The sequence below is a fragment of the Populus euphratica genome, unplaced genomic scaffold (assembly GCF_000495115.2).
Source record: "Populus euphratica unplaced genomic scaffold, PopEup_1.0 scaffold306.1, whole genome shotgun sequence".
Taxonomy (NCBI): Eukaryota; Viridiplantae; Streptophyta; class Magnoliopsida; order Malpighiales; family Salicaceae; genus Populus; species Populus euphratica.
In genome coordinates this window covers 109,968-133,002 of record NW_011500191.1, presented here as the reverse complement: position 1 = coordinate 133,002, position 23,035 = coordinate 109,968, and the positions used below count along the sequence as shown (strand labels likewise).

Here is a 23,035-nt window from a genome sequence, read left to right as displayed (position 1 = left end):
TTTCAAAATCAAAGCATTACAACCAGAAACCATCAGCGCAAGCTACGTTATTTTATATAAAGAAGCAAGCTTGTTGAAACCAATTTCCGGGGAACTTCGTAAAAGGAAGAAAGACTCTGTTACCCTGCCAAGCTTTGTGAGAGAGAGAAGGTCTGTGTGGCAGATGAGAAATTCACTGTAGTCTGGTTTTATACACGCTGAGCCGGTTCCATGATTTGTCCAGGAATTGGAAATAGGCATGTCCCCATGAACGCTTTAGCAGTAAAGAACCGGAGATCCCCAAAAGCATACAGCAAATCGTAAAACCATTTCTGGAATTCATCAACATTTTCTTCGCTGCCATCATTAGCTGGTAGACTTCGAGGTGTATCATCTCCAGGACATTTTTGGGTGATTGGGGCCCCCACAAAGTGCAGGGTTACCATTAAAAGCCGAAGCATCAAAGCTCTGAAGTTGGGTGCTTGACGGAATTCTCCCGGACAAGTTATTATAGGACATGTTCAAATGGCTCAAAAAATTTAGATCACCCAAGGAGGTCGGAATTCTGCCTGAAACGATTCTCTGAAAAATCAAGCGATGGCAGCTGTTTCAACTGACCAGTCTTTTCTGGCATTACTCCAGCCAAATTGTTTCTTGACAAATTCAGCACAATCACCTCTAACAATGGCGTTATTTCTTCAGGAATTTCTCCTGTTAATTTGTTGCTTGCAAAATTAATAATCCTCAACAACCCAAGATTCCTTCCATACTCGTACTCACTTCCTTTCCATTCAATCAGGGCCCTGTTCATGTAGTGGTCTCCGAAACCAACTGTACCAGATGTCATTGATACTGCATAAGAATTCTCAATCACATTTTACGATTCACCTTCCTTAACCATGGAAGTTTTATTGTTTAGGCACGTAGGTATGGTTCCAGAGATGTTATTTACAGAGAGGTCAAAGATTTGAATTTTTGCAAGTTGACATAGATGCAGCGATATGCTTCCAGAGAACTCATTAGAATGCAAGGAAAGGAATATCAAAGAAGATAGGCTCTCTCCTATCCAAGCTGGTATTTCTCTACACAATCCATTTGTGCTCAGTTCCAAAAATATCAGCATGCTGCAATTATTTAAAGATGGAGGCAATTTGCCATAGAGGCTATTGCTGTGTAAAGCCAAAGCTTCAAGCCAGGACAATGATCCTATTGAGCTAAGATGTGTTACCCTGCCAGGACAATGATCCTATTGAGCTAAGAATTTCACCTGAGAAATTTTTATTAGCTAAATTCAGAATATTTAGCTGCGGCCACTCCATAAAACTTTCAGGAAGCCTCCCGGATAATAGGTTATCGAGAGATCAAGAAAGCTCAAAGCCCCACCCATGATCTTACATATAACAGAAATTGACCCTAAAAAGTTTTTGTTCGAAAGATTTAAGGATGTTGTGTTCGAAGGAAATACTGGCAACGGACCCTCAAATTGGTTTGAACTAAAATCAGTACCAAAGTATAGAGGATATTCGGATCATAGATTTGGCAACATTCCACTCATCTGGTTGTTGGAAAGGTTTAAGCAAGACAAATTAGGGGATAGATTCCAAAACCAACCAGGAATAGTATCTGAAATCCTGGCACCTGAGATATCAAGTACAGAAATATTAGTTTGGCCGACAAGCCATTTAGGGAAACGAGGCCCCGTATCACAGAAACCCAGATGTAAGCTATCCAAGTTAAATGGGGGCGCCCAATAGGATGGGAATTGCAAAGTCAAAGAGTTACAAGATAAATCCAAATGCTGTGATTTTGAGAGAGTCAATAAATGAGCTTCAGGCACAACTCCTTCCAAGGAATTGAAACCAACATCTAGATGCTCAAGCTCTGATGGGTTTCCAGGAATAGTCCCATTCAATTGATTTTCATTAAGCTCTGATGGGTTTCCAATAGTTTCAGGAATAGTCCCATTCAATTGATTTTCATAAATCGGCAGCACACTCAGAGATGGAAGCATTATAAAATCAGGTAATGATCCTATGAATTTGCCCCCCCCCCCCCAAACTTAGTACAAAATTATAGAATATTGTTGAAACCTTGTTACAGAGCCATTCAATTGGTTGTCAGAGAGGTCCAAGACTCTCATGGAAGAGAATCTTGTAATATCGGGTAAGAACCATGAAGTTCATTACCACATACTTCAAGATCTTCAATGATTCTCCGCACATCCTTTTTAAGTTTCGAATGAACTGAGAAGGATCGCTGACGAGATTGTTGTAACACAAATCTAGTGTACTTAAGTTGCACAACTCTGCAAAGGATCTTGGAATGCCTTGCAACTGGTTAAGGGAACGATTATATATATATATATAATCACAAGAAACCATGAGCCTGTAATATTATTTCAATGACGGGTGGAATGAAACTTGTACCGAAGTGAATGAACTAAACAACATATAGGTAGGCAAGTTCAATTACCTTACAGTCTTTAAAGGAAGAAAGCATTCGTGTGCACTTAGCTCTGAAATTCTCTCCGCGGCCTGGTTTGCTGCGGTGCTACACACTGTCACATAGAACCCCCCCATGATTGGTCTAAGCATAGTTGTCTGACAATATTGTCTCGGAGAATGGCTTAGGTCACAGGGTTAACTGTCTTTATTAAAACCGAAGCGTTTTGTTCTCTTTCCTTGGTTGTTGAACCGACCAGGTTTGGGTCTGATTCCGTCAGGTCAACCAAATCACTAAATACCTGAGTCTAATTAATTTTACTAAGTGAATTTCTTGTGTGGTTCAACTAAAAATTCATTCCGGATCAAGCTCAAGGTCCTGGTTTTCTGAATCAACCTGCCTGGCTGAGTTTAACAATATCTACAGGTCTAAGAACTGGAAAAGGCAGACCACCAAGAAAGCTTCAGCAATAAATCACTTGAAACCCCCTAAAGAGTAAAGAACATATCATAACCGATTCCCATACTATTAGAATCATTTCGTGAATTCATCAACATCATCTTCATTGTCTTGCCTGTGATAATTAGTTGATAGACTCTGGTATATCGTCTCCAACACATTTAATCTGTGTGACAGGTGGTCCACAGAGTGCAAAATTCCCAAGAAAAGCTGGTGAATCAAAGCTCTGAAGCTAAGTGCTTGATGGAATTCTCCCAGGTTCAAGAATTCCAAAAATGAAGATCAGCCATGGTGGTTGGAATTAAACCTGGTAACTTGGTTTCACTGCCAATCTTTTGAGGGATGCTATGTTGTCCACAAAAATACTAGATTATTAGACAACTGGGCATAAAATAGTTAGTTTACAAGCAAGCAAAAAAAATAAGATCATAGTTAACTTTAGTATATACATACTAGGCAAATATTAAATCATACATAAGAGACTGAAACTAACTCATGCATACTGAAATATATATTAAAATTATATCTAAAGACATAAAAAACACTTATTCCTTGAAGCTCAAAGAATTTAATGAAGCTGAAATTTTGTTGTTGTTAAAGATTATTTCTTTATTATTAAAGTTTTATTACCCTTTACATGATACAAAATAATTAACATTAATAAGATTTTTAGGATTCAAATAACACCACCTTCTTTATTTACACTTTTAAACAAGATCCAATAAACTCAAATGAATTATAACTTATAATCTCTCTACAAGAACTAAATTTAAACTCTAGATCAGAAAGAAAAGAAAATAAAGAACATACACAGATTAAAATAGAAGGTGTATGGTGGAAAATTGGGTAGAAGAAGTGTCAAAATCCTGCAGAAATTCTATCCAAAAAATTGTAGAAAAAACAAATCAGAAACACTCTTCTTCAGCCATTTTTATAAAGAGTTTTAGGAACCAAAACTTATAGAATTTTTTTCATTATCAGCTTTGATTATCTTCTATAAAAATATAATTAAACCTAGATATTTTTTTAATCAGATGTTTTTTAGTTAGAAAAATTGTTCTAGAAAAAAACTTATTAGATTCTTACATTTATGTAAGGTCTTAAAGAAATTGTTCTAGAAAAAACTTATTAGATTCTTACATTTATGGGCAGGACAAACAAATAGGCAAGAAGAAATCATTCTTCATTTACTAAACTCAAGCTAAAATTTAAATGGATAAAAACTAATTTTTTATAATCTAAAAAATTATTTTATATTAAACTCAAACTTAAATCCAAGCCTAACTCGAGGCCTAAGTCAGGTTATGTTGTGCATGTGTAGGTTTGAACCTAAAACTCAATTTATTTAGGGTATCTTCCCTCTAAATATTTATGTGTCTTTTAGCCTAATTTTAACTTTTTATATTTTTATTAGATAAAAAAACAAAACAAGCAAAGCTTGTTTCCTTGCTCTATGTGATACAAGTTTTTACAAGGTTTTGGGTTATTTTAAAACATTTCAACTAAGAATTATCTAAAATTAATTTTGTATTCATCCATAGCTTGTTTAAATCAGATAAGTATTTCATGTTAAGAAACTTATATTTAAATTAAATTTTAATAAATTTTTAATCCAAAAAATAAATATGGTGAACTCAAATATATTTATTACCCATGTTTTAAATAAAATTTTCAACATGCTACAATAAATTGTGTAACAGCCGATTATTTGTTTTATTGACTTACAGAAATTCGTCACTAAAATAAATTCTTTCAACGACAGAATTTTTCATCTCTAAACATGATTAACTTAATGATTGTAAAATCGTCATAACTGAACGCTGAAAGACTTGGCTCTATTTTTTCTGCCACGAAGAGTGTCGCCAAAGAACATATTTGCAGTCACCGTGAGCTTTGACTGTTGAGACTTTCCGTCGCTAAATCTATGATAACTGGAGACGACATTATTATTAATATATTTTATTATAACTGATAATGCATTTAATGAATCAAAATTACTTAATTTAATTTTATGATTTGCATTAATGAAAATTTTAATAAACACAAACATGGAATCAAGCATGTTTGGTTTTTTTTTATTATTCATTTCAAGAAACAATTTCTTTTATATTTATTTTGTTTCTTCAACTAAATATATTTTATATTTTTTTAAGGACAAAACACAAAAGAGTAAATTATTATTTAAACCTTGTGTTTTAGCAAAATGATAAGCTAGTCCCTCTAGTTTAAAAATCTTCGTATAACATCCTTATATATATATAACTTAATCAATTTATTAATTAAGTGTTCAATAATAAAGAGTTGGCCGGTGGCCAATTTAATTGTTTTTTTTTTTAAAAAAAAAACTAAGTTATTAATTACTCAATACAAAATCATAAGAAAACGAATAAAGAAAGTATCTCAACAATTAACGAGCACATGCTGTCCATGTGCAATATAAACCTAATTAATCTTAACGTCGCTTTTTCTAATCCTGTAGCCATGTAACGCAGCTGCTATCACTGTTTGCTGAGTATTTTTTTCCCGATCTCATCCATCCATCGAATACCAATAGACAAGGGGCGTTGGACTCTCTTTTATTTTTTTAATTGTTTTTTGAGAGTGTTTTTTATTTAAAAAGTATTAAATTAATGATATTTTTAATGTTTTAATTTTATTATTTTAATGTTTTAATGTCAAAAAAATCTGAAACAAATATATTTTTCATATATTTTACAGTAAAAAATTATTTTTAAAAGCACTTGCACCACAACTTAAAATATCTAGGAAAAAATTAGTTGTTGTAGCGAACTAGTTTAGTGTTTCGATATTATTTTAAGATAATAATATTAAAAATAAAAAAATAATTTATTTTAAATATGTTTCATAATAAAAATTTATTTTAAAAAATATCTCGCACCTCAACAAAAAAAGAGTCGCCATGGCCAGCTAGTCTCATCACTTGCACTTGTGTAGAATTATTATTATCAACACTTGACAGGCATAGTTGAGTATAAAAGAATTAAAACTAGCCACAACTTCTCACAACTTTTGACCACCTTAACGTTCGTCAAACTTTAAAAAAAAAAAATTAATCATCCATTGATCTATGATGAATATAATATTGTGTTTTCTCATTAAAAAAAATGCCTATTGCAAAAAAGAAATGCCTTTTGAGAGAAATTCAACTGGAGGTAACGTGAGAGAGACAGATAACTTGTGGGGATCATCAATCATGTGATGCTAGCTCAGGTGGGCTTTATCTGGGCGGAATTATTATATAATTTTGAAATAATATTTTTATTATGTTGGGTTCCATTTTTATCTTAATTTTAAATTGAATCAAAAATAGTTTTTTAAAAAATAAAACTTTTTATACTATATAAGCACCCAATAAAAAAAAAAATCTTTTTTCCTAATAATGAATACTAGAAAAACTCAGACCATGGAGATCATGGCAAAGACACTGCATGCATCCAAAAGATTGCTACAAGAGAAGCACAAAAAAAAAATTGCCAGCAAAAAGCACAGGTCATTCTTCAATGAAGTTTTTAAGATTTCTGGCCTGTGGATAAAATTAAAAGCTCTGGCGAATCTTAAATATTATTGCGGTTATTGAATTCAAAAGGGTTAATTTTTTTCTTAATATTTTCCAATATTATAGGTGATGAAGTCGGATTTTATCTCATGAAGGTCAAGCTGACATTTGAGATAAGATTACTAATCTCCTAGTTTTGGCAATATAGTCTATCTTTTATTGATAAAATGATAATAAATTATTCTCAATACCTGCATGACTTTCCAATAATTAAATCAATATTATATGAAAGAAAAAATAATATTTTTTAGAAGAAAGTTCTGGAAATAGATATGATAAAATGATGATAAATTATTCTCAATACCTAGAAATGGTTTCCTTGTTAAAATTTGAGGACTCTAAGACAATAATATTTGAGAGAGAAAACAATCTTTATTTAGAAAAAAATCCTAAATATATATATATATATATATATATATATATATATATATATATATATATATATATATATATAATTTGTAGTAGAGATGAAGGCACGAATTAGTTCCTGGAACTCAATGATGATGGCTCTAATAGTTCGCCAAACTTACATAAATCTAGGTTTAGTATTTGATTGAGCTTAAAAAGACATATCTTAACTTAATTCGTGGATGATCTCATAAATAATGGATTCATAAACTTTATTTTTATTTCTTTTTGTTCACAAGAGAGAACTAGGAAAATGTCAATCCATCAATAATGAATAGGGATCAACACGAAACTTTATTTATTAAGCATATAGTTTCATCTACTTCAATCCTGAAAGGTTGATTTGATGGTAAAGAAGGTATACTTCCACTTTTGATTGAAGAAGATAAATTTATTTTACTGAATATACCAACCCAATCTTGATCTCAGTTTGACATGCAAATTATTCAAAGATATGACTTGTGCATGGAACAAAAACTGAAAAGCTGACGTGAAATGTCTTATGGATTCATTTATGGAATAGATTAACAAGACAAAATCCAAGAGAAAGTATGGCTGTGTCAAAGTTTTTTTCTTGTTAATCGATCATGATTGACCATCCAATATAATCAAGTTTTAATTTGATTTCTCTAGTTAGAAGTAAGAGTCATATTTTATCTAATTTTTTTTATATAGATAGGTTTGAAGTTTTTATACAAGCAACTTTATGCATTATTTGGGAGCAGAAATCAGGATTAATATTATTATTTGACTTGAGAAATTTCTTCAGAATTTAAATTTATATTTTTTTCAATAATTTTGGATTGTTTAAGAACCCGATTAAATATTTTTCGCCATGCGCTGCGTCAGAAGTCTCCGATGCTTTTATCTGCGCGAAGTTGACTTTAGGATGAGATCAATTACAGGATCATCGACAGATAGTAGCTCTCTCTTTATAAGATCAGGACAAATCATTTCCTGAAAGACAAACAAAAAAAGAAAACAGAGGAAAATGGTTCCATTGACATCCATTATTCCAGTGTTTCTAATCGTCCTTTTATTTCCTTCGTCTATAGTTTCCCTTCCGATTCAGGGTAGATTTCTGAGATGTCTCTCGATAAATTCTGAATCTTCCTTTCCTTTCTCCAGTATCCTGTACACTCCAAAAAACTCTTCATTCACTGGTGTCTTACTATCTACTGCTCAAAATCTCAGGTTCGCATTGCCTTCAGCACCAAAACCCAAGTTTATTTTCACACCATTGCAAGAATCCCATGTCCAAGCTGCTGTTATTTGCTCAAAAGCGCTTGGAATTCAAATTAGGATCCGCAGTGGAGGCCATGACTTTGAAGGAATCTCTTACACCTCTGTAATTGACACACCTTTCATTGTGGTGGACCTGGCCAACCTTCGTTCCATTAGCGTTGACATCAAGCATAAGAGTGCGTGGGCTCAAGCAGGTGCTACAGTTGGAGAGCTTCACTTCAGAATTTCAGAGAAGAGTAAAAATCTTGCCTTCCCAGCTGGTGCTTGTCCCAGTGTAGGTCTTGGTGGGCACATTTCAGGAGGTGGATATGGCCCATTGTTTCGAAAATATGGCCTTTCTGCGGACAATGTCATCGACGCTCATATAGTTGACGTTCATGGAAGACTCCTTGACCGGAAATCCATGGGAGAAGATCTTTTTTGGGCAATCAGAGGAGGTGGAGGAGCCAGCTTTGGAATAGTTACTGCCTGGAAAGTAAAACTGGTTCCAGTACCATCAACGGTGACAGTTTTTAGGGTTCTCAGGTTCTTGGATCAAGGTCTTACGAAGCTCCTCTATAGATGGCAACAAGTCGCTCATAAATTTGACGAGGATCTCTACTTAATCGTCGGCATACGACCGGGTATTGCTAGTGCCACAGGTAAAAAAACTGTAAGAACTGTCTATAGTGGTTTATTTCTTGGTGATACCAACAGACTCCTCAAAGTGATGGCAAAAAGTTTCCCTGAATTGAATTTAACAAGGAAGGATTGTATTGAAATGGACTGGATCAGTTCAGTTCTTTACGAAGCTTTCTTCCCTGCAAATTCAACTCCTGAAGTTCTACTTCAACGGAAGAATTTGTTCCCAGTTTACACAAAAAGCAAGCCAGACTTCGCCAGAAAACTCATAAAGGAAACCGCCCTTGAAGGGTTATGGGATTTTTTCATTCAAGAAGATAAGCTTGCTACCTTATTAGTTCCTTATGGAGGAGTGATGGGTAGAATTTCAAATTCTGAGACTCCTTTTCCTCATAGAAAGGGTGTCTTGTTCATGCTTGAGTACGCGACCAGCTGGAATGATCCTTCAGAGAGTGCAACGCACATTGATTGGGCTAGGAAGGTTTATGAGTACATGACACCTTATGTTTCCAAGAATCCAAGGGAGGCATACCTTAATCACAGGGACCTTGATTTGGGCATGAACGAGAAGGTCAACACTAGTGTTGAAGAAGCAAGGGTTTGGGGTGCTAAGTATTTCAAGTGTAACTTCAACAGATTGGTGAAAGTGAAGACCAGAGTTGATCCTGACAACTTCTTCAGGCATGAACAGAGTATCCCACCTCGTCCTCGTTCTTGGAGAAAATGAGACTGTAGAGGAATTCTTGGCTTGAGAAAGATTGTTTGGATCTCTCCTAGGTGTTTTCATTAGTCCTGTGTCCTTAATTAACATGAATAAGATATCGAGTTCATCAGTGATAAATTGGCCATGCCCTCTTATGATGTCGTCATGAGCATTATATAGAATATTTTGAGAGTCACATGCATCCTTATTTTAAGAATTTTTATTCGAATAATGCCATGATAGTCAACAAAAAATATAAAATTGATTCTCTGCCCTCTCCGGATAGTGGGCATGCACTGGTTGATAGAATATTTTCTTTTTTTTTATTACAGTTATAACACTATTTTTTTAAATATTTTTTATTTATAAAATAATTTAAAATAATATTTTTATTTTTAAAATATATTTTTAATATTATCATATTAAAATAATCAAAAAAAAAAAAATAAATTTAAAACAAAAAAAAAAAAATTTTTACAAAATCATTTTTCAACTACAAAAATAAACAAAGTCTTATAGCCGGTTAGATATTGTACTTACAGTTGTTTTTTAAGTATTTTTTATTTAAAAATATATTAAAATAATATTTTTTAAATTATTTTTAAATTTATTTTTTACATTAACACATTAAAACCATTTAATATATATATATATATATATATATATATATATATTTTTCATAACAGATAGGGCATTAGAGTTGTATGATCTCCAGCACATTGCCGTGTGACGGAGGCTCACAAAGTGCAAGATTACCAACAAAAACCGATGAATTAAAGCTCTGAAACTTACCGGTCAGGTAATTGCAAGAGTGGTCCAAGTAACCCTTAAGGTTAGATCAAATTTGGGGCCTGTTTAATATTGTCATCCGTACTCTGATATGATGTGTAAGCAGTTTTTGATATTGTGTTATAATTATAAATATTTAAATAATATTTGATCAAATTCCATTGTAGTGCTCTGAACAATAAATACCATAATATAATACAAATATTTTAGCAAATATATTTGTCTAAATTTGTCATGGGAGACTCTTAAATAAATAAATAAAAAAGAGAGAGTTAAATAGGGTCATAATATATATATATATATATATATATATATATATAGTATCAAGAAATTATTTGATTATTCAATTTTCAATTTGTGTTTTTATTTCATACAAGCAACATGGAACTTTCCACTTCTTTTTTCCCCGACTGTGCTAGTTCAGAGTGTCCATCCCACTAAAAGACTAACACGGTAATGAACATAACCGGAAACCCGAAAAAAATATGTACTGCAGCAATGATTAGAAAAGAAATTAAAATGACGGTGAAAATCATCTCCGAATGTTCAAGATCATTCAGCATATCACTTGTGCATTCTTTCTTCCACCTTTATTCAAAAACCAGCAACATCATTGAATTGTCCACCAACTACAGGCATAACTGTACGTAATACATCAAAGTATTTTCAAAATTGAAGCGGAAAGAAAATCTTGGATGCTTCGGGTAGAACTAGATGATTAAAAGGGAGAAGGTGATGTGCCATTACAGCAACAAACACCAATGATACAGAACTTCTCCACAGGTAAAAGAGCCATGATTGTTGGGCGGCGAAGAATCCTGATAACAGAAACAGTAGTAAGAAACAAATTACAAGTCTGTAATATTTGTTTGCACTTAATTATGAGCAGTTTGAGCCAAATCCGATTCTGGAGAACCAAAAAGAAATGGAATAACCATGTTACCTTGTAAGCCTAATCTGAAAGACTGTCAAAACCTTACTGCAAGAGTTTGGCAGTGCTTTTTATCTAGCCTTATGAGCTGCCACTATCGAGAGAGCAAACCCCATGATCCATCCAAAAACTGGAAATAGGCATGTCTCCAAGAACGTATGAGCAGTAAAGCACCTGAAAGTCCACAAAAGAATACACAAAATCCATTTTCCATGCCAGTATAAAACCAAGCACTGAACTCATGAACAGTTTCTTGATTGCCTTGGATTACACCATTCATCACTGGAGGCAAATCACCTCCAAGGCATTTATGGGTGACTGGCAGACCACACAAAGCAGGATTGCCAATAAAAGCTGAAGCATCAAAGCTCTGAAGCTGAGTGCTTGATGGGATTTGCCCAGACAAGTTGTTGTAGGAGACATTCAAGCAACTCAGAAAATTCATACCACCCATTGAGACTGGAATTGCACCAGAGAACTGATTTCCTGACAAATCAAGAGATTCTAACGATTTCAACAGCCCAATTGTTTGGGGGATTACTCCAGTCAAATTATTTCTTGACAAATTCAGTGCAACCAGCCCAAGCAGGCCAGTTATTTCCTCTGGAATTTCTCCAGATAAATTGTTGCCTGAAAAATCAATGACACGCAACAGTCCAAGATTTCTCTCATATTCATAATCCCTTCCTTTCCATCCAACCCATGCCTTATTGATATAGTAGCGTCCAGAAAAAATTGCTCCACATCTCATAGAAGTCAAGTAAAGATTGTCAATGATAGTCTCTGCTTCTCCTTTCAGAACCATAGCAGTTAGATTGTTGAGACACTTTGGTATGGCTCCAGAGATGGTGTTTTGGGAGAGGTCCAAGATCCTAAGATTTGTTAGCTGACAAAGATGCAGTGGGATGCTTCCAATGAATTCATTAGATTGAAGGGAAAGGTACATCAAAGATGAGAGGCTTTCTCCTATCCAAGCTGGTATTTCTCCGGATAATCGGTTTCTACTAAGGTCCAGGAATTTCAACATGCTACAGTTTTTTAAAGACATAGGCAATTCTCCATGGAGGCTATTGTTGTTTAAACTCAATGTTTGAAGGGAAAACAATGATCCAACAGAGCTTGGAATTTCACCTGACAAATTGTTGTTAGCCAAATTCAGAACAACGAGTGTGCTCCAATTCATGAAACAATTTGGAAGTTGTCCAGTTAACAGATTGTTTGACAGATCAAGGAAGCTCAAAGCCTTGCCTACAATATTGCATATAAGAGAAATTGGCCCTGAAAACAAATTGTTAGAAAGAATCAATGAGGCTGTGTTAAAAGGAAAAGCTGGCAGTAGACCCTCAAACCGATTAAAACTCAAATCAAACCCAGGGAATGTATCATCAACTGCATCTGCTGATGAAAAATCTGGCAGTGTTCCCCTCATCAAGTTGTGAGATATGTTTAAGAAAGCCAACTTAGGCAGTAGGTTCCAAAACCAATTAGGGACGATATCTGAAATACTAGCACTGGAGATATCTAGCAAACGGACTTTCATCTGAGTTCGCAGCCATATTGGGAAACAAGGCCCCAAGTGGCATGAACTAAGATGAATGTTGTTCAATTGAAAAGCAGGGTCCCAATCGGATTTGAATCTCAAAACTAAGGAATTATAAGACAAATCCAAGTGCTTTAATTTGGAGAGATTAGAAAAATGTCCGCCAGACACCAAACCTTGCAAAGAATTAAAAGAAACATCGAAATAGTCAAGCTTGGAAAGGAATCCAATACTTTCTGGTATAGACCCATTCAGTTGATTATTCGAGATATCTAATTCTCTCAAGGAAGAAAATCTAGAAATATCAGTCAATGAACCATGGAGTTGATTCTGACATAATCTTAAAATCTCCAGCGAGTTCTCTGTGCGTCCATATAAGTTCCGAGTGAGATAAGAAAGCTCCCCGGTGAGATTGTTGTGGCACAAATCTAGCGTATGCAAGCTGCACATCTTCCCAAGAGATCTTGGAATGCCACCTTCAAGCTGATTACGGGATAGAACAAGATTTGTAAGAGCACTCATCTTTCTGAAGCCATCTGGAACCAAACCTTGTAACTGGTTACCAGAAAGGTCAAGGTCAGCAAGGCTGTTACTAAAGTTATACAGCCAGGGGTATATTGCAGAAGAAAGATTGTTATTAGAGAGATGGAGTACAGCAAGAAATTTAGAAGAGTTTATGAAAGAAAGAGGTGAAGGAATTATATCCGTAAGACTACACTGATTTAATCGCAAGTCTTTTAGGCGAGGGAGATTGGTAACCACTTGCAGCCAGTCATTTACCTTGCTGAGGTCGGAACCACTCAAATCAAGATGCTCCAAAGAAGAAAGATGAGAAAGCCAGCCAAGATTTTCAACACTGGCATCAAAACTATAGCTGAGATCAAGAGACTGCAATCTTGAGAGGTTCTTGAGGTGATATGGGATAGTTACAGTGAAAAGGTTGTAGGAGAGGTTCAGGTATCTTAGGCTGCTTAGGGAGCCAATGAAATCCATGATACTCTCATCAAGATTATTCAAACTCAGGTCCAAGTAATTCAAATGCTGCAACTCAAGTAATGAATTACTAACCTTGCCTATTAGAGGCGTAAAATTATGCTCATACAAAGGTGAGGAATGAAGATTAAGTGAAGTAACATGACCAGTTACGTTGTCACAGCCAACTCCTCTCCACTTGCAGCAATCTCTTTTCTCTTCTTCACCCCCCCAAGAAGAAAGAACGCCATATTCATCAATAATATCTTCTTTAAACTTAAGAAGTGCTTGTCTCTCCCGCTCTATGCACCCAATTTCCCCCCCAGTTGCCCCTGTAATGAATCCAAGGAAAAGGATGTGCAACAATACAAGCACAACAATTAAAAGATAGTTTTTGGGCATTATTATCGCTATGAAAATGAAGCAAAAAAAGCATTTTTGTTGGGTTCTTGTAATTCTGATTTATGAGAAATCAGTGCCTTTTTAAAATAAATTTCAAGTTGACTTGTCTTCTCTTTTTTCTTTTTCTTCAAGATAATAATAATGGTTGGCTCGACAAGTCTAGTGATATAGAAGTTGCCTATGTCACATCCCACCATATAAACCACCAACAAAATTGTACAGATATTGTTGACTTGTTGTAAAAAAACCAAACTTGAATTCTTATTAACAAAGCTAAAAATTAAAAGACAATCAAGTCTCCCATGAATGTCACCATCTCAACAGCAACCCACCACTTCTCTCGTGGCTATCAATATGGTTTTTTTGGGTAAATTAAGGTAGAATTTTGTTCGAAAAGCTACACAAGGAGGGAGAGTTCATCTGAACTTACAGAGAAATGGTGGGTGTGGCAAAACAACAAACAGCTTTCGTCCAATTGCAAAAAATAAGACATCATCAAAATTGCGCGTATGATACGCGTGACTCATCCTGACAAACAAGTCGCAACATCGATAACCAAACAGAGTAACCAGCCAAGTAAGAAGAAACCAAGATGCAATCCTCAAAACCCAAGTCAGTTCAGCATAAAAACAAGCAATCCACAGCCAGCAACGATCACCTGAAAAACGTTAACGGGAGGAATCAACGAAAGCGCAGTGTAGAAGGGTTTCTCTGTCATCAGAGATCTACTTAGGGATCCACTCGTCGCCGGATATCCGCTTGTTCGACCGCCAGTGCAGGTGACACTGCTCTGCTGTTTACTCAAATGTTTGCCGCTGGTTGCCGTTGATTGGTTTATCTTTTCATTTTATATTTCCAGGCCATCGGGGAGAGAAGTTTATATTTCTTTTATCATGTGTAATTTTACTCCTTTTTTTTTTCATTCTTTCTTTAAATTTTCGTTTAGAACTAGGTTTAATTAAAAATATTGAGATATACATATGTGTAATATCATCCCTGTTTGTTTTTAAACTTTTACATTGGTATATACAGATTGTTTTTGTTTCTTACTCTCTTTTCTTTTCTTTTTTTAAGAAAAATTTTTTATTTCCCAGAACACCCAAGTAGTGAGGAAATTTCATTGCGTATTTTTTAACAAATCACTTTGAATTGCAAAAAAGCTTCTTGTTTTTAGTTCTCAATTTTTTTTTCCTCCATTGCACTATTTTAAACCCAAATTAATATTAAATTGCCTTTTTTTTCTTAAGAAATAATGAAATTAAAAGATAGGGCAATAAAATAATAAAATAGCAAAAATAACAACTTTGAATATGATACAAATAAACAAATATCATTTATCCACTAAAGAAATTAATATATATATAATTAGATCCAGGCATGCAGCCTCTTCTTTTTAGAATGTCCATGTATTTGCTTTTTTTTATTTTATATTTAAATAAAAAATAAATATAATAAAAAAATTATTAAATTCAGTTGAGTTCATAATTAGAATTATAAATTCGATAAGTTAATCTATAAAATTTAAATCGACCTAATATTTTATCATTTGAATATTTTTTCTAAGAAAAATATGTCAAATTAAAATTTTTATTTTAATATTTAATTTATTTTAAATTTATCTGCATTTTTTTATTTTTCATGGGACTAATTTGTTCAAAGTTAGTTTATTTTGAACTTTTCCTCGATTGCACTATTTTAAGCTCAAATTAATACAAATTGCTTCCTTTTCTTAAGAAATGATGGAATTAAAAAATAAAGAATCAGAGTAAAAAAAACAAAAAACATAAATGGTGATTTTGAATTTCATACAAAAACAAATTATTATTTATCCCTTTGAGAATAAAAAATATATAAAATCAAGCCCAAACATGCAACTTTTCTTTTTAAAAGGCCCACATGCCTGGTTTTTTTAGTTTTTTAGTTATTTTATAATTAGATAAAAATAAATATAATAAAAAAAATATTAAATTCTATTAAATTCATGACTTGACTTGAGTCACAAGTTTAATAAATTAATCCATAAAATCCAGGTTGATATAATATTGTACCATTTGAATATTTCTTTAAGAAAAATATGTTGGCTTGGGATTTAAACAAAAAACACTTGGTTTATTTTAAATTTGTCTTGATTATGTTTTTTTTTTAAAAACAATTTGTTTGAAGTCGGTTTATTTTGAATTTTTCCTCCATTTCACTATTTTAAGCCCAAATTAATACTAAATTGCTTCTTTTTTCTTGAGAAATGATGAAATTGAAAGATAAAGGATCAAAGTGGAAAAAACAAAAAAAATAAATGGTAATTTTAAATTTCATATGAATCAAAAATATCATTTGTCTCTTTAAGAAATAAAAAAAATATATATAAAATCAGGTCAAGTATGCAACCTTTTTTTTAGAAGGCTCGTATGCCTAATCTTTCTTTGACTTTTTTATTTTGCTTTTTTATATTTAAGTAAAAAATAAATATAATAAAAAAATTATTAAACTCAGTAGAATCTATAATTTATATTATAAATTTAATGAGTTAACTCAAAGTCCATGTTAATCTAATATTTTATCATTTGAACACTTTTTTTATGAAAAAATGCCAAATTGAGATTTAAAAAAAAATATTTGATTTATTTTAAATTTATTTTCACAATATATTTATTTTTTGTATGACTAATTTGTTCAAATTTGATTATTACATGATTGTTATGGTCTTATAATTTGATTCGTAAGTAAAACAAGTTACCGTATGTTGTTTTAACATATTATTGTGTTAACATTTATTTTTTAAAAAAATATTTATAAATTTTTATTCCTTTAATTTGTTATCTTTGGATTTCATTCTTTAGTTAGTTTTTTTAGAAAAAGCTTCTTTATTTTTTATTTTATAATTAGGTAAAATAAATGAAAGAAATAATTAAAAGTGAAGTCCTTACCAAACTCGAATCGATTAAATATATTATTATTTTAATTTTTGTTAAGGAAAAAGATATGATACCATAATCTTTACCATTTATTTTATTTTAAATTGATTTTCATGATATAATTGTTTTTAATAGGATTAATTTTTTTAAAAAATAATTTTTTATTATCTTGATTTGTATTATAGCACCAGCTCCATGCAGCCTCGTGGCCCATCAATTAAGGAATTGAAAGTAACTTATTAACCTTTCCTTCATCTTCTTGTGCTTGAGCACCCAAATGTGCCTCCTCCTAGCTTAGTTCACTCCTAAAATACAGTATTTCCTTCAATCTTAACATCTACAATTCTGGAGAGTCTCGGCAGAGATGAGTGACCCCATGCATGCTTCTCCTTACCCTGCTCAAGGTAATCATTCATCTTCGTCATCTTTACAATCTCATACGCATCTTCTTCTTCTTTTTCTTTCCTTTTCCCTTTCAAATAAATGAGTTTGAGCTGTACATGAAAGGGTTTTGCTTCGTTTTTCTACTTAATTATGATATTAATCTCTCTCTTTTCATCTCTTTTTGTTTAAACTGTTAATTTCCAGTGGGATTTTCTTTAGAGGATCGCTCGACAGTTGATCTGAGTCATGAATAATTCTTTTTCTTTCCTTTTGAACTTTCGTTTTTCCGTTACCTATTCCATTATCACGATAACACCTCTGCAATATAATGCTGCTCCACCCCGGCGGAAGAGCGTGGTTTCCTTGAGGAATGGTAATTTCTTTAATTAGACTTGTTAAAATTCTAACTGAATTACATGGATTATAATATCCTAAATAATAACAAATATTATCTTTTTTTATCTTTTCTTTTTAGTTTTTTTAATTAATATTGATAGTCATATCCGCTTGCTTTATCTTAACTAATCTCACAAATTTTTAAATAAATAATTATATAAACTTCCACTAACTCTAGATTTATAGAATTTAAACTAGTAATATTAATATTTAGATAATAAACTCAAAACCTAACTAATTAAACCATATACTGCTCTCATTTCTTTTTATTATATATGTTTGATAAGATATGTGTCGTAAAAAAATTAGCATGATTCAATAATATATCTACATCTATATAAAAGTGAGAAAAAAACTTTGTTTACTGCATCAAAATAGAATTATATAATATATATTTATAGTAAATCATATCATAAACTACTCAATAAATTCTAGAGATTTATAAAATTCTAACTATCCAAAAAATATTAATAATTTTGTTAATATCTTTTACGGTAGCAAGAAGCAACACGCCTGTACCCAACTTATTAATCATTCCCGGCAACAAAACAAAAAATAAAACTCAAAGAGACATATGTTGCCCTATTCCAGCATATTCCCATGAGCCACAAGCTACAGCAACACATATAGTTCTTGAATTTTAATGTGTTTGTTTGGTTATATTCATTGACACAGCCTCACAATTTTGTGTTTTTGCTGCCTTGTGCAAGAGTGTTGCTTCGATCCCCCCAGCATGTGCTAGTTTGCTGTGTATTTATTATCTGTCGTAGCTTGAATATTTTAAATGAGAGGGTAAATTAATTAATAAATATTATATTATATTATATAAATATATATTAAAAATTAATTTAAAACAAATATACTACTTTACTTTATATAAAGTAAAATTAATTTAGAAATACTTTTAAATAAGAAAATATATATTATAATTATTTTTTTAAGTTTTTATAATAATAAAATTCAGTTCAGTTATATAATAATTATAAATTATTCATATAAAATTCATAATAAAATAAATATTAATTTATTGAAACTTATTTCATATTCCATTACCCTATAGCATGCCGTACATAATACATGAATATGGATTAGGATTGATAATTTAAATTTATCATGATAAATCATTTTCAAAAACAAAAAAAATAGGTTTTTTAAGAAAAAACCAACCTTTAATTTGCAAATACCAATCTTTATTCACTAACAATAATTAAAATGTTTGCTTATTCATCTAGTAAAAAAAATTAATTTTATATCATAAACAATTCAAATAAAAATAATATAACCTTTAATTAATTCAAAACAATCAAATCAATACTTATTATTTAAAAACAATTTAAAATAATAACAAAAATAAGGGGGCAGTTGCCCCCTAATCTCCAATGTGGCTCCGCCACTGCCCGACAACATTACTATAATATTCACTGTTCAGTATGGATCTCCTTCTGATCTTTCTTTGAGTGGCAGCGCACACAAGATTGAAAAAACTTATTTCTAAGTATCCGTTGATTGATTTAGATTATTTGAGTCCTTGGTCTTGCACGGTGGCGGAGCCACCGTGCGACAAAAGGGGGTAATTGCCCCCTTAACCTTTTTTTTTTTAATATTAATATATTAGTTTAGAAAATTGTTGCTGCAGGAGAAGGAAAAAAAGAAATTGTTACTGTTTATATTTATTGACTTATATATTAATATAATACACACACACAAATCATTCAATAAATATTTCCTTTTTTTTCTTTTGATATATAATATAATATAATATATATACATAGCTAATTCATAATTTTTTTTTTCATTTTTCTTTTGTTTCTATGTCAAATCAATGCTACAACCTTAAAAATATGGAATCCCTTTATTGACAAAGAGTATTTTTTGTTCCCTGTCTTTGCCGCTTTATTTTTTTAATGAGCTGCTATGTTGATTTTTTTATTCATGAGCTGTTATTCTCTATCTCTCTGGTATGCAAATTTCTCATTAAATATAGTTAAGCAATTAATTTTTTTGCCTTTTGTTTTATATTTTAGGTAAAAAAAATTTATTTTTTTATTTATTTCATTGTTTAATTTTAATTTTATTCTTTTATAATTAGTTACTAAAAATATTATGATTTATGATAATTTAGGGGTTTTTGATATAAATATGTTCAAAATAAATGTTTCAATCTGCTAATTTATTCAATTAAATGTTTCTTTTTTATTATAAAGGAATAAATTAATATTCATGCAAAACCACTATTATTGACATCTCTTGCATTGGTAGTGTAGTTTATTGAAATTTAATTTTTACATGACTTGTTTGTAAGTAAAATATCAAGTAGAAAGCATGTTTTTCAAGAATTGTTCATCTTACACATGCACTAGGCATTGCTCATTAATTAAATATCTAGAAATAATTAAGTATAATTTAATCAACACATTTATTATATGCATATAGATATGAATTGAAATGGGATTTGATTTTGATGAATTGATGTGTATTTTGCAATAAATTTCATATAGAAGATTTAGAATTATTGTGTAACTTAACTAGTTTTTATTTAACAGTAAATTATTATGTAGTTATGTTAATTATTATGTAGACACTAATAAAAAAAAAATCTAGCAAGTTCATATTAAATTAACATGTCACTAGACAAGTATTTCAAGTGTAAATCTCTTGGGGATGAAGAGTCAATCAAAGCTTCAAGTCATGTAACTAAAACAAGTACAAAGAAAAGTCATATTGAAATCAACCCCGTCACTCTCCTTGCTGACCCTGCCCTAAGAAGACCAATTTATGAATACCATATAAATGATAGGGATGCAATCCGAAGAGTTTATTTATAAAAAGGTTCTTGTCAACCTTCACGCTATGATTTTTCTCAAAAACAATTTGGAAATATATCAACATTACGACGCTTTAATCCGGCTTAGTTTGGTGTATACCCAACATGGTTAGAGTATAACATAGAAAAAAATGTTACCTTTTGCTTGTATTGTTATCTCTTCAAGTCAAAGGAGAGTGTTAATTCGTTTGTGGGTGAAGGGTTTTCAAATTGAAAAAAAAAAAAGAGGAAAGATTTGATCTTTATATTAGAAAGTCTAATAGTTGTCATAATGCAACTCTAATAAAATATGAAAATTTGATGAATGAAAAACAAAGTATCATTACTTTGTTATCTGAGCAGAAAATAAAGAGTCAAAGTGATTATCGAACTTAATTGAATGCTTTCAATAGAGTGTGCTCGTTTTTTTTACACCAAGGACTTCCATTTCGTGGCCATGATGAATGTGAATGTTCAAGCAACCAAGAAAATTATCTAGAGCTCTTGCATTTTCTTTCCAGAAATAATGAAGCTGTTAGAAGAGTTACTTTCAGTGAAGATCCTAGACATAACAAATTGACTTCTCTAGATATTCAAAAAGACATTACTCAAGCTGCTGCAAAGGAGATTACAAATATGATTATCAAAGATCTAAGTGACTTATTATTTTCAATTTTAATTGATGAGTCACGTGACATATCAATCAACGAACAAATGGCTGTTGTTCTACGATATGTAAACAACAGTGGACATATAATTGAATGTTTTATTGGTATTCAACATGTGCAAGATACAACTGCTAATTCACTCAGGGCAGTTATTAAAGATTTGTTTTCTAAACATGAACTAAACATATCAAGATTGCGTGGTTAGGGATATGATGGAGCTAGTAACATGCGAGGTGAATTCAATGGCTTGAAAGCACTTATTCTAAATAGCAATCCAAGTGTATATTATATACATTATTTTGCTCACAGACTTCAATTAACTCTTGTGGCTATTACAAAGAAGCATAATAAAGTTGGAGATGTCTTTAATTTTATTTTTAGCATTATAAACATAATTGTAGCATCATGTAAAAGGATGGAGGTGATTAGAGAAAAATAATATGCTAGAATTATTGAAGGACTTGAAAATGGAGAAATTTCTAGTGGACGAGGCTTGAATCAAGAAACTTCCCTTAGAAGGTGATACTCGTTGAGGCTCCCACTATATTACAATTATTCGTCTACTTGCAATGTTTTCATCAGTTCTTAATGTGCTTGAGATTATAAGGGAGGATAGGATGAACTCAAAATAGAGAACATAAGTAGTCGTTTTAACAGATATTATGGAATCATTTAATTTTGTATTCATGCTTCATTGTTTGATAAGGATACTAGCAGTTACTAATGAGTTCTCACAAGCATTACAAAGAAAAGATCAAGACATAGAAAATGCTATGAGTTTATTGAAAATATTAAAGGAATGATTCAAAATAATAAGAGAGAATGATTGAGAATCTTTATTAGAAAAAGTGTCATCTTTTTGCATCAAACATGAATTGATATTCTAAATATGGATGATGAGTACAAGCTTCGTGGGCGTTCAAGGTGAAAATCTCAAGGGATTACAAACCTACACCATTTCCGTTATGAATTATTTAATAATATCATTGACATGCAACTTACTGAGTTGGATGATCGTTTTACTAAGACGAGTATAGAGTTACTTCTTTGTGTGGTATGTTTACACCCAAGTAACTTTTTCTCTGCTTTCAACAAAGAAAAACTTTTTCACCTTATTCTTTTTTATCCTAGTGTATTCTTTATAGTGGACCTTATAGTATTTAGTGACTAACTTGATATGTATATTATTGATTTACGTGGTGATGATGAGTTCTCTAGTATTGAAGGTATTGCTCATCTTGCAGAGAAAATGGTAAAAACAAAGAAGAATTTGATATTTCTATTAGTATATATGCTTATCAAATTGTCATTACTTTTACCAGTTGCAACTGCTATAGTGGAGAGAGTTTTTTTAGCTATATATTGTCAAGAGTAGATTGCGGAATATGATGGGAGATAAGTGGATGAATGATAGTTTGGTTGTATACATTGAGAAAGATATCTTCCATAAGATTGATAATGAAGCTATTATGAAGCGATTTCAAAATATGAAAACTCGAAGAGAACAATTATAATGTAAGTTTTTTCAGTTTAAAAGTATTTTTAAATTAATTTTAATTGATATGAATTAGTGTGTATATATATATATATTGAATTGATTTTTAATGCATATCTATATAATATAATATTCGTTAATAATTTGCCCCCTCATTGAAAAAACTATGGCTTTGCCACTTGCATTGTATTCCTGATTAGTACTTAAAAGTGCATTTTTATCATGGTTTTATATCATCATTTTGCACTTGAAGTATCAATAACTCCTTAACTAAAATATGTTTTACAATAATGTATCTAATAATATAAG

At 31.6% G+C, this 23,035-nt stretch overlaps 2 protein-coding genes, 1 long non-coding RNA gene and 1 pseudogene across 7 annotated transcripts; 2 read left to right on the top strand and 2 right to left on the bottom strand.

Annotated features, from left to right (window-relative positions):
- Window positions 1–356: 356 nt before the first annotated feature.
- LOC105111721 (probable leucine-rich repeat receptor-like protein kinase At1g35710) lies at window positions 357–1,990 on the bottom strand (annotated as a pseudogene).
- Window positions 1,991–7,768: 5,778 nt separating this feature from the next.
- On the top strand, window positions 7,769–9,577 carry LOC105111709 (tetrahydrocannabinolic acid synthase-like). The gene has a single exon (XM_011007152.1). The coding sequence runs from the start codon at window positions 7,857–7,859 to the stop codon at window positions 9,456–9,458; it is 1,602 nt and encodes a 533-aa protein (XP_011005454.1). The 5' UTR covers window positions 7,769–7,856; the 3' UTR covers window positions 9,459–9,577.
- Window positions 9,578–10,711: 1,134 nt separating this feature from the next.
- Window positions 10,712–15,092, bottom strand: LOC105111708 (receptor-like protein 12). 5 transcript variants are annotated; one of them, XM_011007151.1, is made up of 4 exons: window positions 14,499–15,092; window positions 13,763–13,998; window positions 11,167–13,249; window positions 10,712–11,041 (listed from the first exon to the last, which is right to left on the bottom strand). In XM_011007151.1, exons 1-3 carry the CDS (start codon window positions 14,593–14,595, stop codon window positions 11,249–11,251), a joined length of 2,334 nt encoding a protein of 777 aa, XP_011005453.1. In that variant the 5' UTR covers window positions 14,596–15,092; the 3' UTR covers window positions 10,712–11,041; window positions 11,167–11,248. The 5 variants fall into 5 exon arrangements, with proteins under 5 accessions (XP_011005453.1, XP_011005452.1, XP_011005450.1 ...); XM_011007150.1 differs by having other exon boundaries at window positions 13,475–13,998; window positions 14,499–15,091; XM_011007148.1 differs by having other exon boundaries at window positions 10,712–10,864; window positions 10,965–11,041; window positions 11,167–13,998; window positions 14,499–15,090.
- A 6,294-nt stretch (window positions 15,093–21,386) lies between these two features.
- Window positions 21,387–21,850, top strand: LOC105111707 (uncharacterized). The gene is made up of 3 exons (XR_839647.1): window positions 21,387–21,464; window positions 21,613–21,750; window positions 21,814–21,850. It is a non-coding gene; the product is annotated as an uncharacterized LOC105111707 (long non-coding RNA).
- The last annotated feature ends 1,185 nt before the right edge of the window (window positions 21,851–23,035 follow it).